The 22,864-nt window shown below is 41.2% G+C and overlaps 1 protein-coding gene across 11 annotated transcripts in view; it reads right to left on the bottom strand.

Annotated features, from left to right (window-relative positions):
• GRIP1 (glutamate receptor interacting protein 1) overlaps positions 1–22,864 on the bottom strand; it is a 714,321-nt gene that overhangs the window by 103,235 nt on the left and 588,222 nt on the right. For all 11 annotated transcript variants that reach the window (XM_082422694.1, XM_082422693.1, XM_082422684.1 and 8 more), the window contains 2 exons: positions 2,371–2,518; positions 307–476 (listed from right to left, as the gene is read on the bottom strand). In XM_082422694.1, the coding sequence (XP_082278820.1) occupies positions 307–476; positions 2,371–2,518 (318 nt within the window). The remainder of the gene's footprint in view (positions 1–306; positions 477–2,370; positions 2,519–22,864) is intronic.

The following is a 22,864-nucleotide window of genomic DNA, read 5'->3' as shown; positions in this document are numbered from 1 at the left end:
TTATTTCCCTTCTCTCCACACTCCATTTGCACCAAAGGCTTTAAAAAAAATCAAGTAGTACAAGCCTGAAAATTCTATTTCAAACAACGTTTCTTTCCTCAATTTGCGGGTTTCAAGTAAATTACCTGTGGCTTGGGAAAAGGGATTTAGAAGATGAAGAAGAGTAAACAAAGATCACCTGTGGTTTTGAAAAGAAATGACAGAGGCAGAATTAAACTCAGCGTCTCCCTGCTTTCTAACTCTGCTGGAGAAGCAATCATTGCAAGGGGAGGATTAACAGATATTTATCCGGATGGATCCTCTCACCATGGTCAGGTCCCTTCAGGGCCAGGCGGGTCTGATGATGGGGAAGAATCTCAAGCTTGACCTGGTCGGTGGTGTTGGCCAGGAACTGGGTTGCTTCTGCGAGCGTACAGTACTCCATGCTGGTCCCGTCGATGGACAGGATGTGATCGCCCACATGCAGAGCACCACATCTACGGAAAGGAGAAAGTCTCACTACGATGGCGAGCCGTCCTCCTGGGATTCCGACTTTCACGTCCTCATAGTTAAAACTTCACACAGTTTTCACTTACTTAAGAAAGAAAAGGAATCGTTTGGATGTTATAGGAAACACCGCCTCTCAGATGTTAAGTTCCTTGGATATGAAGAGGAATGTAAAACCTTGTAGAATATACAGAAAAACTCAAGGAAATGTTTTTCTTTTGTCCTTCATAAAAAATATATTATTTGGGGGGTGGTGATGCTGCAAGTTGAGGGGAAGTGAGCAGGAAGGGAGGGAAGAACAGGAAAATGTTTCCCCTTGACTTTTTTCTGTGAGTTTTCCTCCTAGGTTTTTACATCTGTGAGTTGGTAAACATTCAGAATGTGAAGATGTGACTCACAGAATGGGAATAGGGTCATTTACAACTATTTTCTGTGTTAATGGGAATAACTTGGGGAAAGATGGAGCCAGTGCTTGCTCAGAATTGTCTCACTCAAGCTCCCAGATCACCAGTGCTTGACTACTGTGTTTTATTTTGTTTTTCTGGAGTTAAACAATTATTAGTACAAAAGCTCTCGATGATGATGGAAATTATGCAGGAGTCAAAGAGTAGTCAGAGGAGGCCTTCGTGGTGAGTGGGGTGCGGGGGTAGCTGGGATGGGGGGCTGGCTGCTGCATCCTGCTGAACTCAAGAGATTGGCTACTGGATGAGTTGAGAACAGCAAACGCAGCAGTCAGCACCCCGAGGTACCAGTCAAGTGAACAGCTGCTTAATCTGCTTACCTGCTGCGAAATGGGAAAGAAACAGGGAGAAAATGAAAGCATCCTGCACCGTTGAATGGGAGAGCACCTGTGGGTCAACGGCCATGACTGTTAAAGGGCTGAATGTAGGTAACAGCCAGCACAGTGGAGCTGTAGATGGACCACTGCAGGGGTTGCCACAGGTGCATCGGAGTCAGAGGTTCACCAGGCAGGGCCAGGGCCTGGGCAGAAGAGGGCTGGAAACATGCAGGGAGATTGGGTAGTCAAGTATTGGGTTGGCCAAAATGCTCATTCAGGTTTTTTGGTAAGATCTTACGGAAAAACCCAAATGAACTTTTCGGCCAACCCAATAGATCTAAACATTTCCACGGTGACCAGAGTCTACTTCTCAAGACAAAAGCATTTCAAGTCATCTAAAAATAAAATTCCACGTGGATGCACTTGGAGTGCTTCAGCTATGAGCTGGGGGTTTTCTTACCAGAAGCTGTAAAATAATTTATCAGGTGCTAAGGTAATCTTTTTTCCCCCTTCTTGTAAGTCTAAAATATTAATTAGGAAGAAGAGTTCAGGATAAAAGTCTTGCGTTTTTATAGTCATGGGAATGAATGATGTTTTCGGGGACCCTTGAAAATGGTGAAACCCTAAGACTAACACACTATGACGGTGGAGGGCCTTTCTTTCAAGATTGTATCATTTAAAAAATGTTGTTTTATTTATTTCAAAAAAAAAAAGGAATAAGATTGTATGGTGGCAGGATTAATTGTTCACATAATAAAGATCTGCTTAGCTACCCTAAACCAAAAACGGGCTATTACCCTAGGACAGTAGGTACATGTGCTGAGTTGCTTGACTTTTTTTCCCATTTCTAAAGGCCACACCAAACATTTGGGTGAAGCAACATTACATGATGGGGTGGCTGATAAGGTAGGTGAATTTTTAAGCGCTAGAACAGTAACTTGTTTTGTATATGAAGCTTGCATAAACTGGTAGAAGAGCTCTTTTTTTACTGTGTGTGTATATGTGTAGGTATTACATATGTGCATGTATATACATATATCAACATATCTCTACATATTTTAACACACATGCAGTTTTGAAGAGTAGGCACTTTCTATGACACTCACCTGTCTGCGATACTTGCAGATTTGATTTTGTCTATGACAATGACCTGTTTGTTACAGCACATCGAGGTAGTCAGGGCCACACCAAGGCTGGCACCAGGAGTTTTGGCAACTTCAACTAGTAGTGGCCCGGATGCTGTTGCCACAGAATCTATGGAAGAACAAATTTCAGAAAACAAAACAAAACAGGATAAATAATCAAACAGACACATGAAAAAGGTGGAGAATGTTCAGTCTGATGTTGATCTGTTAACGTTATCACCAAAACTTAGATTTCCCTCCGTGTACTATCCCCACGTCCAGTGTGTGGTAACTTCTTAGGGCATCTTTTAGGACACCCGTTCTATCGAGCTTGTATTACGGTAATATGTGCACGGGTTTATCTCTTCAATTAACACTTAAGCTTCACATCAGCTGGGATGATGTCTTGTGTACCTTTATGCCCTCTACATCACTAGGCACAGTGCCTGGCACATACTGGGTCTCTTGAGAAAAGTTTAAAAAATTAATTAACTCAATAAACATCGCAGCACCTACTATGGATGGATGGATAGATGGATGGATGGATGGATGGATGGATAGATGAATGGATGGATGGATGAATGGATGGATGGATGGATGGGAAGGAAGGGTGAATAGATGATGTCTCTAAGTAGGCCAATAGTAGGAAGGCATACACTACGTTAAATATGTAAATCCTCTGGGTTGTCCCTATTCTGGCTCTGATCTAGGGTCACCTCTCCCTCAGAAGCATCTTCGTACATGCTTTATTTTTAGCTTGGAACTCTCTTCATTCCATCAACTGGTACTTGGGGATGTAAACATCAATTCCTCTGGGAAGCCTCTCCTGACCTATGATGTGGTGAGATCCTTTTCTCCTGTGCTCCCACAGCCTGCTATTTTCCTGCTGTTGTCGCACACACCTCACTCATTTTTTTTAAAATTTTTTTATTTTATTTTTATTTTATTTTATTTATTTATTTATGGCTGTGTTGGGTCTTCGTTTCTGTGCAAGTGCTTTCCCCAATTGCGGCAAGCGGGGGCCACTCTTCATAGCGGTGCGCGGGCCTCTCACTATCGCAGCCTGTCTTGTTACGGGGCACAGGCTCCAGTCGCGCAGGCTCAGTAATTGTGGCTCACGGGCCCAGCCGCTCCGCGGCATGTGGGATCTTCCCAGACCAGGGCTCAAACCCGTGTCCCCTGCATTGGCAGGCAGATTCTCAACCACTGCGCCACCAGGGAAGCCCACCTCACTCATTTTTAATGACTAGTGTGGATGACATGCCTCTGTCCTTTGCCAGATGGCAAGCTTGCTGTGAAGGCAGAGCATGTGTCTTGTCCATCACAGCATCCACAGTGCCCAGCATGACTGGCACACAGAGGTTGTACAATAAATAGTTGTTGATGAATGTATGAATAAGTGAGAAAACTCATTACATCATTTAAAGCTCAGAAGAGGCAGAGGTCACAAGGGAAAGAGGCCTGGACATGGATTTATAACACCTGTACTTATTTCTTCTTTTCTCAATATTTTGCGTAAACGAAGAAATCATGGTATCGTAGACTAGTTACTAGAATTTTCTAAGTCTGCTTTCTTACCTAGAAAATGGTACCTTTTCCTCAGCGTTTACTACAATGGAAATCAATGTATAGTTAAAGCATTTTGTAATTTATAAAGTGCTATACACATAGAATATTATTACTATTATTATTGATATATTATGACCTCAAGCCTTTGAGTCATCTCACTTTTCAAGACTGTATATTTTTGGTAGTATTTTTTTTTAACATCTTTATTGGAGTATAATTGCTTTACAATGTTGTGTTAGTTTCTGCTATATAACAAAGTGAATCAGCTATATGTATACATATCCCCATATCCCCTTCTTCCTGCGTCTCCCTTCCACCCTCCCTATCCCACCCCTCTAGGTGGTCACAAAGCACCGAGCTGATCTCCCTGTGCTATGTGGCTGCTTCCCACTAGCTATCTATTTTACATTTGGTAGTGTATATATGTCAATGCCACTCTCGCACTTCGTCCCAGCTTACCCTTCCCCCTCCCCATATCCTCAAGTCCATTCTCTACGTCTGCGTCTTTATTCCTGTCCTGACCCTAGGTTCTTCAGAACCATTTTCTTTTTTTTCTAGATTCCATATATATGTTTTAGCATACGGTATTTGTTTTTCTCTTGCTGACTTACTTCACTCTGTATGACTGACTCTAGGTCCATGCACCTCACTACAAATAACTCAATTTCGTTTCTTTTTATGGCTGAGTAAATATTCCATTGTATATATGTGCCACATCTTCTGTATCCATTCATCTGTCAATGGACACTTAGGCTGCTTCCATGTCCTGGCTATTGTAAATAGAGCTGCAATGAACATTGTGGTACATGACTCTTTTTGAATTATGGTTTCTCAGGGTATATGCCCAGTAGTGGGATTGCTGGGTCGTATGGCAGTTCTATTTTTAGTTTTTTAAGGAACCTCCATACTGTTCTCCAAAGTGACTGTATCAATTTACACTCCCACCAACAGTGTCAGAGGGTTCCCTTCTCTCCACACCCTCTCCAGCATTTATTGTCTGTAGATTTTTTGATGATGGCCATTCTGACTGGTGTGAGGTGATACCTCATTGTAGTTTTGATTTGCATTTCTCTAATGCTTAGTGATATTGAGCATCCTTTCATGTGTTTGTTGGCAATCTGTCTGTCTCCTTGGAGAAATGTCTGTTTAGGTCTTCTGCCCATTTTTGGATTGGGTTGTTTGTTTTTTTGATATTGAGCTGCATGAGCTGCTTGTATATTTTGGAGATTAATCCTTTGTCCGTTGCTTCGTTTGCAACTATTTTCTCCCATTCTGAGGGTTGTCTTTTCATCTTGTTTATGGTTTCCTTTGCTGCGAAAAAGCTAAGTTTCATTAGGTCCCATTTATTTATTTTTGTTTTTATTTCCATTTCTCTAGGAGATGGGTCAAAAAGGATCTTGCAGTGATTAATGCCATACAGTGTTCTGCCTATGTTTTCCTCTAGGAGTTTTATAGTATCTGGCCTTACATTTAGGTCTTTAATCCATTTTGAGTTTATTTTTGTGTATGGTGTTAGGGAGGGTTCTAATTTCATTCTTTTACATGTAGCTGTCCAGTTTTCCTAGCACCACTTATTGAAGAGGCTGCCTTTTCTCCATTGTATATTCTTGCCTCCTTTATCAAAGATAAGGTGACCATATGTGCGGGTGTTTATCTCTGGGCTTTCTGTCCTGTCCCATTGATCTATATTTCTGTTTTTGTGCCAGTACCATACTGTCTTGATTACTGTACCTTTGTAGTATAATCTCAAGTCAGGGAGCCTGATTCCTCCAGCTCCGTTTTTCTTTCTCAAGATTGTTTGGCTATTTGGGGTCTTTTGTGTTTCCATACAAATTGTGCAATTTTTTGTTCTAGTTCTGTGAAAAATGCCATTGGTAGTTTGATAGGGATTGCATTGAATCTCTAGATTGTTTTGGGTAGTATAGTCATTTTCACAACGTTGATTCTTCCAATTCAAGAACATGGTATATCTCTCCAATTGTTTGTATCATCTTTAATTTCTTTCATCAGTGTCTTATAGTTTTCTGCATACAGGTCTTTTGTCTCCTTAGGTAGGTTTATTCCTAGGTATTTTATTCTTTTTTTTGCAATGGTAAATGTGACTGTTTCCTTAATTTCTCTTTCAGATTTCATCATGAGTGTATAGGAATGCAAGAGATTTCTGTGCATTAATTTTGTATCCTGCTGCTTTACCAAATTCATTGATTAGCTCTAGTAGTTTTCTGGTAGCATCTTTAGGATTCTCTATGTTTAGTATCACGCCATCTGCAAAAGGTGACAGTTTTACTTCTTCTTTTCTGATTTGGATTCCTTTTACTTCTTTTTCTTCTCTGATTACTGTGGCCAAAACTTCCAAAACTGTGTTGAAAAACAGCGGTGAGAGTGGGCAACCTTGTCTTGTTCCTGATCTTAGCGAAAATGGTTTCAGTTTTTCACCACTGAGAACGATGTTGGCTGTGGGTTTGTCATATATGGCCTTTATTATGTTGAGGTAGGTTCCCTCTATGCCTACTTTCTGGAGGGTTTTTATCATAAATGGTGTTGACTTTTTTCAAAAGGTTTTTCTGCATCTATTGAGATGATCATAGGTTTTTATCCTTCAATTTGTTAATATGGTGTATCACATTGATTGATTTGCGTATATTGAAGAATCATTACATTCCTGGGATAAACCCCACTTGATCATGGTGTATGATCCTTTTAATGGGCTGTTGGATACTGTTTGCTAGTATTTTGTTGAGGATTTTTGCATCTATGTTCATCAGTGATATTGGCCTGTAGTTTTCTTTTTTTTTGTGACATCTTTGGTTTTGGTATCAGGGTGATGGTGGCCTCATTGAATGAGTTTGGGAGTGTTCCTCCCTCTGTTATATTTTGGAAGATTTTGAGAAGGATAGGTGTTAGCTTTTTTCTAAATATTTGATAGAATTCGCCTGTGAAGCCACCTGGTGCTGGGCTTTTGTTTGTTGGAAGATTTTTAATCACAATTTCAATTTCAGTGCTTGTGATTGGTCTGTTTACATTTCCTATTTCTTCCTGGTTCAGTCTCAGAAGGTTGTTCTTTTCTAAGAATTTGTCCATTTCTTCTAGGTTGTCCATTTTATTGGCATAGAGTTGCCTGCAGTAATCTCTCATGATCCTTTGTATTTCTGCAGTGTCAGTTGTTACTTCCCCTTTTTCATCTCTAATTCTATTGAGTTGAGTCTTCACCCTTTTTTTCTTCATGAGTCTGGCTAATGGTTTATAAGTTTTGTTTATCTTCTCAGAGAACCAGCTTTTAGTTTTATTGATCTTTGCTATCATTTCCTTCATTTCTTTTCCATTTATTTCTGATATGATCTTTATGATTTCTTTCCTTCTGCTAACCTTGGATATTTTTTGTTCTTCTTTCTCTAATTGCTTTAGGTGTAAGGTTAGGTTGTTTATTTGAGATGTTTTTTGTTTCTTGAGGTAGGATTGTATTGCTATAAACTTCCCTCTTAGAACTGCTTTTGCTGCATTCCATAGGTTTTGGGTCATTGTGTTTTCATTGTCATTTGTTTCTAGGGATTTTTTGATTTCTAGTCTTATAACATTGTGGTCAGAAAAGATACTTGATACGATTTCAATTTTCTTAAATTTACCAAGGCTTGATTTGTGACCCAAGATATGGTCTATCCTGGAAAATGTTCCATGAGCACTTGAGAAGAAAGTGTATTCTATTGTTTTTGGATGGAATGTCCTATAAATATCAATTAAGTCCATCCTGTTTAATGTGTCTTTTTAGGCTTGTGTTTTCTTGTTTATTTTCATTTTAGATGATCTGTCCATTGGTGAAACTGGGGTGTTAAAGTCCCCTACTATTATTGCGTTACTGTCAATTTCCCCTTTTATGGTTGTTAGCATTTGCCTTATGTATTGAGGTGATCCTGTGTTGGGTGCATAAATATTTACAATTGTTATATCTTCTTCTTGGACTGATCCCTTGATCATTATGTAGTGTCCTTCTTTGTCTCTTGTAATAGTCTGTATTTTAAAGTCTTTTTTTCTGATGTGAGAATTGCTACTGCAGCTTTCTTCTGATTTCCATTTGCATGGAATATCTTTTTCCATCCCCTCAGTTTCAGTCTTTATGTGTCTCTAGGTCTGAAGTGGGTTTCTTGTAGACAGCATATATATGGGTCTTGTTTTTGTATCCATTCAGCCAGTCTATGTCATTTGGTTGGAGCATTTAATCCATTTACATTGAAGGTAATTATCGATATGTTTGTTCCTATTACCATTTTCTTAATTGTTTTGGGTTTGTTATTGTAGGTCTTTTGCTTGTCTTGTGTTTCCTGCCTAGAGAAGTTCCTTTAGCATTTGTTGTAAAGCTGGTTTGGTGCTGCTGAATTCTCTTAGCTTTTGCTTGTCTGTAAAGGTTTTAATTTCTCCATCGAACCTAAATGAGATCCTTGCTGGGTAGAGTAATCTTTGTTGTAGGTTTTTCCGTTTCATCACTTTAAATATGTCCTGCCTCACCCTTCTGGCTTGCAGAGTTTTTGCTGAAAGATCAGCTGTTAACCTTATGGGGATTCCCTTGTATGTTATTTGTTGCTTTTCCCTTGCTGCTTTTACTATTTTTTCTTTGTATTTAATTTTTGATAGTTTGATTAATATGTGTCTTGGCATGTTTCTCCTTGGATTTATGCTGTATGGGACTCTCTGTGCTTCCTGGACTTGATTGACTATTTCCTTTCCCTTATGAGGGAAGTTTTCAACTATAATCTCTTCAAATATTTTCTCAGCCCCTTTCTTTTTCTCTTCTTCTTCTGGGACCCCTATAATTTGAATGTTGGTGCGTTTAATGTTGTCCCAGGGGTCTCTGAGACTGTCCTCAATTCTTTTCATTCTTTTTTCTTTATTCTGCTCTGCAGTAGTTATTTCCACTATTTTATCTTCCAGGTCACTTATCCGTTCTTCTGCCTCAGTTATTCTGCTATTGATTCCTTCTAGAGGATTTTTAATTTCATTTATTGTGTTGTTCATCATTCTTTGTTTGCTCTTTAGTTTTTCTAGGTCCTTGTTAAACGTTTCTTGTATTTTCTCCATTCTATTTCCAAGATTTTGGATCATCTTTACCATCATCACTCTGAATTCTTTTTCAGGAAACTGCCTATTTCCTCTTCATTTGTTTGGTCTGGTGGGTTTTTACTTTGCTCCTTCATCTGCTGTGTATTTCTCTGTCTTCTCATTTTGCTTAACTTACCGTGTTTGGGGTCTCCTTTTCACAGGCTGCAGGTTCATACTTCCTGTTGTTTTTGGTGTCTGCCCCCAGTGGCTAAGGTTGGTTCAGTGGGTTGTGTAGGCTTCCTGGTGGAGGGGCCTGGTGCCTGTGTTCTGGTGGATGAGGCTGGATCTTGTCTTTTGGTGGGCAGGACTGTGGCCAGTGGTGTGTTTTGGGGTGTCTGTGAACTTAGTATGATTTTAAGCAGCCTCTCTGCTAATGGGTGGTGTTGTGTTTCTGTCTTGCTAGTTGTCTGGCATGGGGTGTCCAGCACTGGAGATTGCTGGTCGTTGAGTGGAGCTGGGTCTTAGCACTGAGACGGAGATCTCTGGGAGAGCTCTCGCTGATTGATATTACGAGAGGCTGGGAGGTCCCTGGTGGACCAATGTCCTGATCCCGGCTCTCCCACCTCCGAGGCTCAGGCCTGACACCCGGCTGGAGCATCAAGACCCTGTCAGCCACACGGCTCAGAAGAAAGGCAGAAATGAAAAAAAAAAAGAAAGAAAAAAAATACATTAAAAATTATTAAAATAAAAAATATTAAAAAGTAAATTAAAAAATAAAAAGGAAGAGAGTAACCAAACCAATAAACAAATCCACCAATGATAACAAGTGGTAAAACCATGGTAAAAGCAAACCTACACAGACAAAATCACACAAAGAAGCATACACATACACACTCACAAAAAGAGAAAAAGGAAAAATATATATAAATAAAAAGGAAGAGAGCAACCAAATCAAGAAACAAATCTACCAATGATAATAAACTCTAAATACTAAACTATGATAAACATAAAACTAGAAACAAATTAGACGCAGAAAGCAAACCCCAAGTCTACAGTTGTTTCCAAAGTCCACTGCCTCAGTTTTGGGGTGATTCATTGTCTATTCAGGTATTCCAGAGATGCAGGGTACATCAAGTTGATTGTGGAGATTTAATCCGCCGCTCCTGAGGCTGCTGGGGGAGATTTCCCTTTCTCTTCTTTGTTCGCACAACTCCCGGGGTTCAGCTTTGGATTTGGCCCCGCCTCTGCATGCAGGTTGCCTGAGAGCATCTGTTCCTGCCCAGACAGGACGGGGTTAAAGGAGCAGCTGATTAGGGGGCTCTGGCTCACTCAGGCTGGGGGGTGGGAGGGGTATGCCATGCAGGGTGAGCCGGAGGCAGCAGAGGCCAGCATGACGTTGCAACAGCCTGAGGCGCGCCGTGCGTTCTCCTGGGGAAGTTGTCCCTGGATCATCGGACCCTGGCAGTGCGGGCTGCACAGGCTCCTGGGACGGGAGGTGTGGATAGTGACCTGTGCTTGTACACAGGCTTCTTGGCGGCGGCAGCAGCAGCCTTAGCATCTACATGCCCGTCTCTGGTGTCCCCGCTGATAGCCGCGCCTCGTGCCCGTCTCTGGAGCTCGTTTAGGCGGTGCTCTGAATCTCCTCTCCTCAGGCACCTCAAAACAATGGTCTCTTGCCTCTTAGGCAGGTCCAGACTTTTTCCCAGACTCCCTCCCGGCTAGCTGTGGTGCACTTAGCCCCCTTCAGGCTGTGTTCACACCGCCAACCCCAGTCCTCTCCCTGGGATCTGACCTCCGAAGCCCGAGCCTTAGCTCCCAGCCCCCGCCTGCCCTGTCGGGTGAGCAGACAAGCCTCTCCGGCTGGTGAGTGCTGCTCGGCACCGATCCTCTGTGTGGGAATCTCTCTACTTTGCCCTCTGAACTCCTGTTGCTGTGCTCTCCTCCGTGGCTCCGAAGCTTCCCCCCACCCCGCCCACCCCCTGTCTCCACCAGTGAAGGGGCTTCCTAGTGTGTGGAAACTTTTCCTCCTTCACAGCTCCCTCCCAGAGGGTCAGGTCCCGTCCCTATTCTTTTGTCTCTGTTTTTCCTTTTCTTTTGCTCTACCTAGGTACGTGGGGAGTTTCCTGCCTTTTGGGAAGTCTGAGGTCTTCTGCCAGCATTCAGTAGGTGTTCCGTAGGAGTTGTTCCACATGTAGATGTATTTCTGATGTATTTGTGGGGAGGAAGGTGATCTCCATGTCTTACTCCTCTGCCATCTTGAAGGTCCTCTAGGTAGTATTTTTATGACTTTCTACTGCTCTGGCGTTTGAGACTTCATTAATACCACTTTGTCTTCCTGCAAGTACATCTTTATCACCAAGCCACCACTCAGATATGGTGAACTAGGAAATCTGTATTCCTATCGCTGAAGCTCAGGCAATATGCACTGACTCCTGAAGCTAAAAGTCCCCTGGGAGAGAGCCATCTTCAGTCCCAGATGAAGCCAAGATTTTTCTTAAATAAGGTAAAGATGAGAACAGTCATGCCAACCGCATTCATATTCCAGGGCTAAGGATTATTGTATGCACTATGTTTCTTAAATGATTGGTAATATTTAGTCCTAAAAAAGGTTAAAAGGCCTGTACCTCTTCCTGTCAATTTCAGGGCAGAGTCCCATTAATAAAAGCTGGGAGGAGCCAAAGGTCTTAGTCCACTAAGAGGATTTTTTGATTCTGGGGTGTTATGGCTATAATTTTCCCATAAACCTAACTCTCTGGTCCTGCTCACCCTGCTGTGTCAACACCCTGATCTCAGGCCATTGACATCATCTGGCCTCTCTTCCTTCTCCCTTGTTTCCTGCTTTGTTTCTCCCCAGTGCTTCCCTTGGTCATGTGCTGCCCAGGGTCCTGCCTTACTCTCACCTTGGAGTTTATAGTGAGTGGTCCCAGGCCTATCTGCAACAGTGGTTTGCACGTCATCTGTCTCACTGGGACCTCCTAGTAAAGAATTCTGGTCAGTCCCTGTAGCCCCTGTGTGAGCTGTCCTTCCATCACGAGGGTAGCTGGTTCTTCCCCCCTTTCAACTCTAACAGTCAAAGTTCTGTTGCTAAGCCAAGTGCACATAATCTGATCCCTATAGCTCCATCCCCAGAAGTCTGTTGTCCTCCTCTTTCTGGAGTCTGTTCCCTTGCAATGTCTTTTCCTGTTCAGGTTGAACCTCATATGAGCTCTGGCCTAGTGGGGCCTTTTCTCACATTATTTTTATAGAACTTTAGGACTAATTTTAGAAGGACTAATTTCCCAAATCATTTCTCATAGACTTGTTGGATTTTTAACAGACAGGTTTGTGAGGTGACAATCACATGTATTCTTCCACATGGTTTTCTGTCTAAAGATAAATTTATTGGGCTTAACAGATGAAAGTAAGAAAGTTTTTTGTTACTTATAACTTAACCTCTTACAAATAACAGAGATAGAGTTGTTCCTTGGCATCCCATCTTTCCTTCTTTCTTAGTAATAAACTTTCTGAGTTTTAGCTGAGCGAATGGTTGCCCAGCTAAGGACAACATTTCCTAGTGTCCTCTGCAGTGAGGTGAGGACTTAGCCATGTGACTAAGTTCTAGCCAATGGGAAGTGAGTAGAAGTGAGATGTGACACATTCTTAAAAAGAATGTCTGTGCCCTCCCCTACCTCATTTTCCCCTTCTTGATGTTGCACTGTGGGCCCAGAACTGGTGAGCCATCTCCCACCATGAAGACAAGGGCACCAGATAGGGGATGCTTAGATTCCTGAAACTGTATCTCCAGAGATTGCTTGCTCTCCCAAGAAATAAACTTCTTCCACATTTAAGCTAGTAGTGTAAGTTTGAGTTTTTGTTGCCAGCTGAATCTGTACTGTGACAGGTCTTTTCACTTGAGTTTATGCCTCCAACATACCTTTCTTGAACTTTTATTCTAAGAAGCAGCTATTTATAGTTATTTGCAGATGTAAATTTTATAAAGCCACCATCAATCATCACCCAGTACACACACTAGGTTTTCATGTTTCTTTAAAGCATTACATCAGGATTAAAGATCAGAGTTTATAAAGAGGTTATTGGCATATGTGAAAGTTGTTTAAATATAAACTCTTACGTTGCTATTCTTTTTTCCTGGCCTATATATTTGTCAACGTATTAAAAATTATATTCTTATGTTTGGTTCTAATGTTCCAGTTATAGTGAAGAATTAATATTAAATTTTTTCTTATAGAAAGAAATGATAGGAACAGGAACATTAAGAAGCATAGAAAAAGGGTATCATATTTTCTGCCACCATTAATTTAGAGGGAGAGAGAGAGTGTACTCATAGCTGCTCTGGTGCACCTCTGGAATGGAAACTAGAATAACAGTCTCTCTTTAAGCAGTACTTTCCCCATGAAAGCTTTGAAGGAACAACAAATGCAACATTTACATTTGGGGGAGCCTAACGTGCAATTAATGAGTTTCTTTTAAAATTTAAAGTGGAAAGCTTCAGAACTCTGGAAAGCTTCAGAACTCTGAAAAGAGAAATGTAAACTCATGGTTAAGAGAAGACACAGTGTGATTCTAAGCTGGGCTCAGATCTGGAGGTCTGGAGGGTGGTCCTGGCTATGCCACCAACTTACCATGTGGCCCAAGCCATCATCTCCCCTGGACCTCATCTTCTTAATCTGTAAAATTAGGGGACTTCAATAAAAGATCTCTAACTCTGATAATCTATGACTCTGCAAAGAACTAGCAATGTCAGTAAGGAAGAGCCTAGCGGGAATTGGAAAATTAGAGAAGGTTAATAAACTTTATGAAAATACACAATAGCTGAATTTAAATTCCAGTATCCTACTAATGGGTAGAAGAGGGGAGCTGCTAGATATAAAGGTGATTCTAGACAATTAATGTTTATCAAAATGGGATGCAGGGTCTTCCTTGGTGGTGCAGTGGTTGAGAATCCACCTGCTAATGCAGGGGACATGGGTTCGAGCCCTGGTCCAGGATGATGCCACATGCCGTGGAGCAACTAAGCCTGTGCACCACAACTATTGAGCCTGCGCTCTAGAGCCCGCGAGCCTCAACTACTGAGCCCACATGCCACAACTACTGAAGCTTGCATGGCTAGAGCCTGTGCCCCACAACAAAGAAGAAGCCACCGCAGTGAGAAGCCAGTGCACTGCAACGAAGAGTAGCCCTCGCTCGCCGCAACTAGAGAAAGCCTGAGCGCAGCAATGAAGACCCAACACAGCCAAAAATAAATAAATAAATAAATTTATATATATATAAAGAAAGATGGGATGAAAAACCTCAGACCTTTAAATATTTTGATGACAACACTAACATCCTTTAAAGGCGGAGCTTGAGGGATGGTCCCCCACCCTCGTACATTCATCCCATAATATGAAGCATTCACATTAAGAACTTTCTAGGGCACAACTTTAACTTTCTAACAAGACTGTGTCATAATGAGGTCCTAACTTATGCAGAAAAAAATGATGAGGAAAAGGCGGCGCTTATCTCATGTAAAGCTGATCAGGGATTGTTGACAACAGCTTACAGCGTATGAGCTCAGTCCTCTGTTCTCTCTCCTTAGCAGCCCAGAGTTTCACCTCACCATGTGCACTCTCAAATGCATGTGTCCAGCACACATCCTTCACTGCTGCCTTGCACAATTCCTGAATGTCTCATAAGCCTATCAAACACAACATGTCCAAAGTGAATGGTGAGGCCACCCCACTCCACTGATTCTTCTCCATGTCTCCTCCTAGTGAATGGCTCACGCTTAATTCTATCAGGCAAACCAGAAACCCAGGAGTCATCCCCAACTCCATCTTCTCCCTCACTCTCACAAATTCCTCTTGGTTCTAATTTCTAAAGAGTTCTCAATTTCATTCTTTCTTTCCAAATCCATCATCACCATTTTAGTCCAAGCTTCCATCAACTGATATATCCCTCATCTTCTCACGGCTCCCAACTTCCCCAATCCAGATCCAATTTTTTAAAAGTGCAGATCTCATCATGTTAACCCCATGCTTAAGACCTTTCAACAGCTGTTCTTGCTTGTAACAGGGTAAAATGTATTATCGGAGTCTTCAAGGTCTACATGATCTGGCTCCTGCTTACCTCACCAGTTTCCTTTACCACCATTCTGCCCTTGATCTCTCTGCCCCAGCTTCCTACTCCTCTTTCAATTCTTCAAAAACACTGTGTGCCTTCCTGCCTCTGGCCCCTTATATATACTGTTCTGTCTACCTGGAATGTTCCAACTCTCCCCTGGTCCCTCCTTCACCGCTGCTCTCTGCTCAAATGTCACTTCTGCAGGGATTCCTGCCCTGCCCTGCAAACCACGTCAACCTGTCTGCTATATGCTTTAACAGAACCCTATGCTTTCCCTTCACAGCACTTCTAATAAACATAATTCAACAATTAGTTGTTCAATTACCTCTTTAATTAATTGTTCTTTGATTAATAATGTAAACTCCATGCTGTAGGGACTGTGTACATCCTGCTCATGACTGTGACTCTCCATATTGTCTACATAGCATCTGTGTACACAGCAGATGCTCAATGTTATTTGTTGATGGAATAAATGAAGACCTATTATTTTATTCAAGGTGTTATGCTAACAGTAGTGATGATGCAGACATTTAAGTCATATTGTTATGCTTAAGAGTTCCTAGTGTACTTGAAGTCATGTTAACCCCATGTTTAAATCCTTTGAATGGCTGTTCTTGTAACAGGGTGCACATGCATACCCAGATGATGTTGATGATGAGGGATATTTTTCCTTTGTCTAAATTCTAAGCCTGCATAATGAATTCTATCCAATGCCTCATAATACCAGACTGAGAAGTGTTTGAGTTTATCTGATGGCAAAATCATTAGGGAACAATCCATTCCACGAAAGGTAACCCACCTTCTTCCAGATGGAACTTGAACTCATTGGTCATTTCCCTTCTATAAGTGGGTATTGTAATAGTTGGAAATGGTCAAGTAAATAAGCTACTTCCAGGATTATGAGCTCTTGAAAGAGACTGGCATCACTCAGAGATTGAACAAAGGTTCTGTACCCTAACAGCATGAAGAGATGTGAATGCTCTGGATGCCTGGGAAAGGACACTGTCTGGCCATTGGAGAATCTGCCAGACCAGATGATATGCAGAGGGCTCTGAGCAAATCACGTTGACTGACAGCTGAACAGAAACATGGAGTAGCATAAGCTTACTAAGTCAAGGTCCTAGCAAAGAACAGATGATATACCCAAATTAGGATAATTTGATGAGATTTTAATGAAGGAACTACAGTAAGTCCCTTACATATGAACCTTCAAGTTGCGAACTTTCAAAGATGCGATGTGCCTTTGCATGCCTAATCACATAAGTTAGTTCACGTGTCTGGCATACATTGTCACGTGTGTGCATCCTCTACAAGTGGTTGTGCTTTTGTGTACTTTACTGTACAGTACTGTATAGAGTACAGTAGGACAGTGTCTTTATTTCAGGCCCAGGATGTCTGGAAGCAAGCGTGAAAGCAGCGGTATACAGCTGATTGTGTTAGTTGGGTACCTAGGCTAACTTTGTTGGACTTATGAACAAACTGGACTAACGAACGCGCTCTTGGAATGGAACTCGTTCGTATGTAGGGGACTCACTTATTTAGAAATGTGTGGGCAGGTTATAGGGAAACCACAAGGGATAATGCAATACTCTGGGGTTAGAAGCAACAGGGCACCATACTCCACTAGGCCCAAAAAGGCAAAGGATAGAGCTGTTAGCGAAACCAGGGTTCAGAAAGGACTGTACGGAGAGGGCTAGCTGACAGGAGCTGGGACCTTCACCCAAAGGATGCAGCCATCCCCAGTGAATCCACAGGGTGAAGCCAGGGAATAACACTGGACCTCACTGTCCTCCCTCCCTCTGATCTCTGGCCACGATTCCCTCTTAGCTAAACCCAGCTGGAGCCAGAGGACATAGGAGCCCATAATGCAGCCCACACAGGTCACAGTGCAGAGTAGCATGGAGAAGGGTCGTGAGCAGTTCTGGAGGTAAGAGGGAGGATACCCTTATTTGTACATATCTCCACTCAACTTCTTTCCACAAAAGTCTGGAGGCTGCTTGCTTTAAACAAAATATGTAATATAAGGAAGCAATCAGGAAGAATAAAAAGACCTACGAATGCTTGCCTACAAGGGTTAATAGAGATGCTTTGACTGAATTGCAAAAATGACTCTAAATTATAGGTAAATCCACAGAGACAGAAAGTAGATTAGTAGTTGCCAGGGGTTGGGGGCAGAGGGGAATAAAGAGTGACTGCTTCAGTTTTAGAACCAGGCAGAGCTGGTGGTAGCACAACATTGTGAATGTACTAAATGCTACTGAATTTTATACTTTAGAGTGGTTAATGATATGTTATGTGAATTCTGTTACAATTAAAAAAATATGACTATACTTCCTGGAAACTACAACGGTTACAGGAACATTGTCAATTATGCAGTTCTCACTGTTGGAGAAGAGGAAGTCTTCTCATCCCTACAGTGGAAATTTCCTTGTAGCAGGGGGCTCTAAGAGCTACCTCTCCCATGGAGTTCTGTATACAGATGGTGCAAACTGATATAATGGGTAATGCCCTCAGTGCATTTTCATAATGACTACTCTTTGATCAAAGTTGAGGCGTAAGATTAAAAAGCAAATCAATGCTGGTGTCTCTAAATGCGACACGCTAATGTGACGGTCAACTTGATCTAAAGACAGATCCCTGGGTAGACAGACTGGATGTCTCTCTGGGGAGCTTCCTAGATAGCCATCTTTTCCCTTACGTAGGTTTCCAGCAGAAGCTGGATGTTAGGTAATTCAAGAAGGTCCTCTGTGAGGAGACCCTGCTCTGTTGGCATTTTATATATATGACTGAGACCAAGTCCAAAGGCTTTGGCCAGGAGGCTGGAGAAGCCTAGCTAGATTCTTGCCAGGATGGAAGATCACCCATCTCACATTCCTGCACACTGGGCTTTCTAAGTCTGCAGGCTAAGTCATCATTCCTGCAACAACATGAATTTCTTTTTTAATAAATTTATTTATTTATTTATGGCTGCGTTGGGTTTCTGTTGCTGCACGCGAGCTTTCTCTACTTGCGGCGAGCTTCTCATTGCAGTGGCACCACCACTCTTCACTGCGGTGCGCGGGCTTCTCATTGCGTTGGCTTCTCTTGTTGCAGAGCATGGGCTCTAGGCACGCGGGCTTCAGGTGTTGTGGCGCTCAGGCTTCAGAAGTTGTGGCTCACAGGCTCTAGAGCACAGGCTCAGTAGTTGTGGCGCACGGGCTTAGTTGCTCCGCGGCATGTGGGATCTTCCCTGACCAGGGCTCGAACCCGTGTCCCCTGCATTGGCAGGCGAATTCTTAACCACTGCGCCACCAGGGAAGTCCCAACAACATGAATTTTAAAATACATTGATTGAGTGCTAACTATATTCCAGGAACCTCAGAAGGTACTGGGGACTCAAAGATGAAAATGTATTATTCCTTCCTTCTCATAACCCCTTGGGATCCCTTGCCAAAAGGGCAGGGGGATGGGATAGAACTCTTGGATTCCACTATGGAAATTTATTCTGTTGAACCTCATGAAGTGTCTAGTTACTTTTTAAAAAAAACTGCAGGACACGTAATGTTTGCAATCCCCCCACCCCCTTTGAAATATTTAATACAGTAGTGTCAAAGTGCTTATAAAAATATTGGGTTATCTAATGGGGTATGATTTCCAGCTTTCTAGGAAGCTTACTCAAGTATGTCAAAAAGTATGTCAAATATGTCATCACCCACAGAAGGTGACTCAAGCTCCCTATCCATAGGGCTGTCTAGGGAAAGGCAATTATTTTTATTTTGTTTTGTTTTTTGTTTTTTCGGCCGTGCCACTCAGCATGCGGGAATCTTAGTTCCCCGACCAGAGATCGAACCCGCGTCCCCTGCTGTGGAAGCACGGAGTCTTAACCACCGGATCGACAGCGCAATTATTATTACCAAGTATCTATGGCACATGTCAAGGGAATGGCAGTGATATGAGACCTATGGGGGTCAGAGGAGGCTGAGCGTGGTGAGCTGGGATGCTCCGCATGAGCTTCTTAGATGAGAGAATTTAAACTGAATGCTTCTCAGCTGCCTTTATTTTAATGCGCTCTAGGAAAACAAACAATTTCAGCAAGTACTGTGTTCCAGCATTACCATGTGGCCGTTACTCTCCGCATCACAGAAGGGGATCTACAAATGCTCACGTTTAATTGATCATTAGCCTTTTCTGGCAATTGCTTTCCATAATAAATGTTTCCACACAGCAACATCAGGAAGCTCATACTGCCTTGTGGTATTAAGCCTATTTCCCTAGCTGCCAACCAATTCCATCCACAGAGGACCTTATGAAAAGCCGGAGTCCAAAAGCTCTGGCTTTATTCCAAGATGTCTAATAAGATGCATAGGAAAAATAAAAGCAAGCAGACAGGGTGGATGAATGCAGAACCCTTATTTAAGAAAGTGCAAGAGAAAAAAATGGACTGTGTCAAAATGAGAAAAACAAACAGAAGAAAAATCAGGAAGAAATAATGCAGAGCCCATCCGCTGACAGAAGATTAGTTTATTCTGCTGAAGTGAAGTATGGCTGAGAAAAATGGATCATGCAGATATAAATTATTCATGGTTAAAGATGTCTCAGTCATTAAGATATTTACACTCTGACTGAAGTCCTTGCACCCTGTGTTGATTTATGGGCTACATAATTACATAAGATACGCTGATGACTGTTTGCATGGGAAACACTTTAGGTTTTTTATTTTGTTAATCAGTTTTCCCACTTTGAGCCCTGCATTTCAATCAGAGCACGAGGCTTGATTAGAACCTCCCAGGGGAGGCAAAAGAGTGTGCTTGGTAACAGCAGCTTTGCCTGCTGTACCTTCCTGCAGATAAAAAGTACCTTTGGGGGCTTTTCAACTTACCCATTAGTTAAAAGTATTTTTATCAGTGATATCCTATTTGAATAATGCTACTAATAATTTCAACCCTTTTCAGATGAGTTAAACTCTAATAAAATTTTTTTTAGCTTTAAAAAATTGCTGACTTATTTTTGTCTATTGCAATACACTACTTGGAAAATATTCCCATACAACAAAAAATGTACCTTCCGTATTCCAATGAGCTTTATCTGAAATCCTAAGTTTTCCTTGGGGAGTTATAGGGGTCAAGTTGAACAGTTACTATATCAGAAGAAGAGTTCAAACAATGCTAGTGAAATTAAATAACACACCCCATGTCACCTTGAGTTTAGCTAAAGCATGACTGGTGATTAACTGTCATTCTCTGCAGCAGCCTCAACCTAGTAATTTTATTAACTTTGGAATATTTTGACATTGCCACCTCCATTTTACAGGACTGATTTTTCTTTTGTACCCTGAGTATTAGCTTATCGTGTTTTTAAAATTCTTACTGAAGTATAACAAACATATGGAGCAACGCATAAATCCTAAGGTTGGAGCTTGATAGGTTTTCATAAACTGATCTGTGTAACCATACCCAGACCTAGAAATAGAACAATACCAGCATCAAAGAATTCCCACACCACATGCTCCTTTAAATCACTCCCCTGACACACAGGTAACCACCATCTTAACATCTAGCAGCCTAGGTTAGTATTGCTTACTTTTACTTTACTTACTTGTAAAAAAGACTCTGCCTGTATTCTTCTGTATCTGGCTTCTTTTGCTTAATATTACGTTTCTGAGACTCATGCATATTGTTGGGGATCATTTTTAGATCATTCCTTCTCATTGCTAAACAATATTCCATTGTATAAATAAGCCATAATTTATTCATTTTACCATTTAGGTTTTTTCTGGTTTGGAGCTAATACAAATATTGCTCCTAGGAACATTCTAGTATGTCTTTTGGTGAACACAGGTATGCATTCCTGTGGGAGTCATAACTAGAAGTGGAATTGTTGGGCTGTAGGGTATGAATATGTTCAGTTTAAGGAGATACTGTCAAAGAGTTTTTCAAAAGAGTTGTATAAAGTTACCATCTCACCAACAGGGAATGAGAGTTCCAGTTGCTCCACAAGTTTGTCAGCTCTTGCTGTGGTCAGTCTTTTCCATCATAACCATTTAGGTGGGTGTGTAGTAGTATTGCATTGTGGTTTCAATGTGCATTTCCCTGGCAACTAAGGTGCTGAGCAATCTTTCATGGCTCATTGGCTATTTGGATATCTTTTTTTTACAAACTGTCTGTTCAAATCTCCCTGCCCCCAACTTTCTATTAGGTTATCTGGCTTATTGTTTTCTGGGAATTGAAAAAAAAAACCATATTCTGATATGGGTCCTTTATTGGATATGTGGTGTGGAAATATATTTTCCCCCTCTATGGCTTACTATTTCAGACTGTTAAAGGTGTCTTTTGATAAAGAGAAGTTCTTAATTATTCTTTTTTTTAATAGTTATACTTTGTGTTCTCTTTAAGAAATCTTCGTTTACTGTAAAGTCATGATGATGTCCTCCTATGCTTTTTCTACAGGATTTACTATTTAATTTTCACATTTACATCAGTAGTCCATCTGGAATTGATTTCTATGTATGGTGTGGGATAAGGAGGGTCACCATATATTTTCTCCACATGGATATAGCTGACCCATCGCCATTTTTTGAAAAGATCATTTTTCCTCAGTGCATTGCAATGTCACTTGTGTCATAAATTAGATGACTATATATGTACAGTTCTGTTTCTAGACTCTCTTCTCTGTTCCACTGTTCAATCGGTCTGTGCTTCTTATGACGCTGTCTTAATTACTTTAGCTTGTTAATAGATAGTATAGTTGTAGTATAAGTTCTCTGGTTTTATTATTCTTTAAGCCTGCCTTGGTTTTTCTTGGCCCTTTGTAGAGTGATGTTTTATTGTGTATTTATTTCAGGGGAAACTAGAACCCATTAACTAAATCAGTGAGGGAGTTGAGGCTCCTGGCTAAGGGAATAATAACATATGAAATAATCATTAGGATTATTAATAATCCTAATTATTAATAATTATAATAATCCTAACGATTAATAATTGTTAGGATTTACATGGTGGGTTTCAGTATTAAATTCGATAGACTGACAGTTTTTATAGATATTTAAATGTATTTTTTAGAATACTAATAAAAATCTTCCAATTAAAATTTCTAGGGCTCTAATCTTGTCCCCCATAGAAAAATGATAAAGAGCTTTTAAACTTTTAAAAGAGTGGGTGAGAAAAGTCAGGTCACACAATTCCTTACAGAGATTTCTGAGCTCAGGCAGAGTGACCTGGGCACACTTCGTAGATAAGGCTGTGTGTGTCACTTACTGCACAAGCTCTGGAAGCGTGCATTTCCATTGTCAGTACCAATGCAAGGACTTAACAAAAAGGGCATAATTCTGTCTACTAGCAGCAAGCTTTCAGGAAACTCACAAGGTTCATGTCCTACTTGCTGTAAAAAGTGTAAATGAATCTGGCATTTAAGTGACCGATACCAATGAGAAAGTAGAAATACTAGCCACAAAGTGAGAAATCCTTTAGCCTGGTTATTAAAAAGATTTGGCATATACATGACTACTGCACAATCATCATATTCCATATCATCATTTTCCAGAAAGCCTGATTCCTCCTCCATCTAAAAATAGTCAGGGTCAGGTTTTTCTGAGTTGGATAAGTGATCCACACAGAAAATGGAATGAATCTCCATCAGGTTTTGCTGAGGCAGAGAAACTACTTACGTAGGAGTAAGTGTCTGCCAGATAGAAAAAGAATTCTTACTACTTAGGGTTCTTAACATCCCAAAACTGGAAGGGAACGTTCAGTCAGGAAGAGTTAATGGCTTAATGGCAAGACACAGGCTCTGGCATCTT

This window comes from Balaenoptera physalus (assembly GCF_965194825.1).
Source record: "Balaenoptera physalus genome assembly, chromosome: 13".
Lineage (NCBI taxonomy): Eukaryota > Metazoa > Chordata > Mammalia > Artiodactyla > Balaenopteridae > Balaenoptera > Balaenoptera physalus.
Note: the sequence above shows the minus strand (reverse complement) of the source record. Positions and strands in the feature narration are given on the sequence as shown.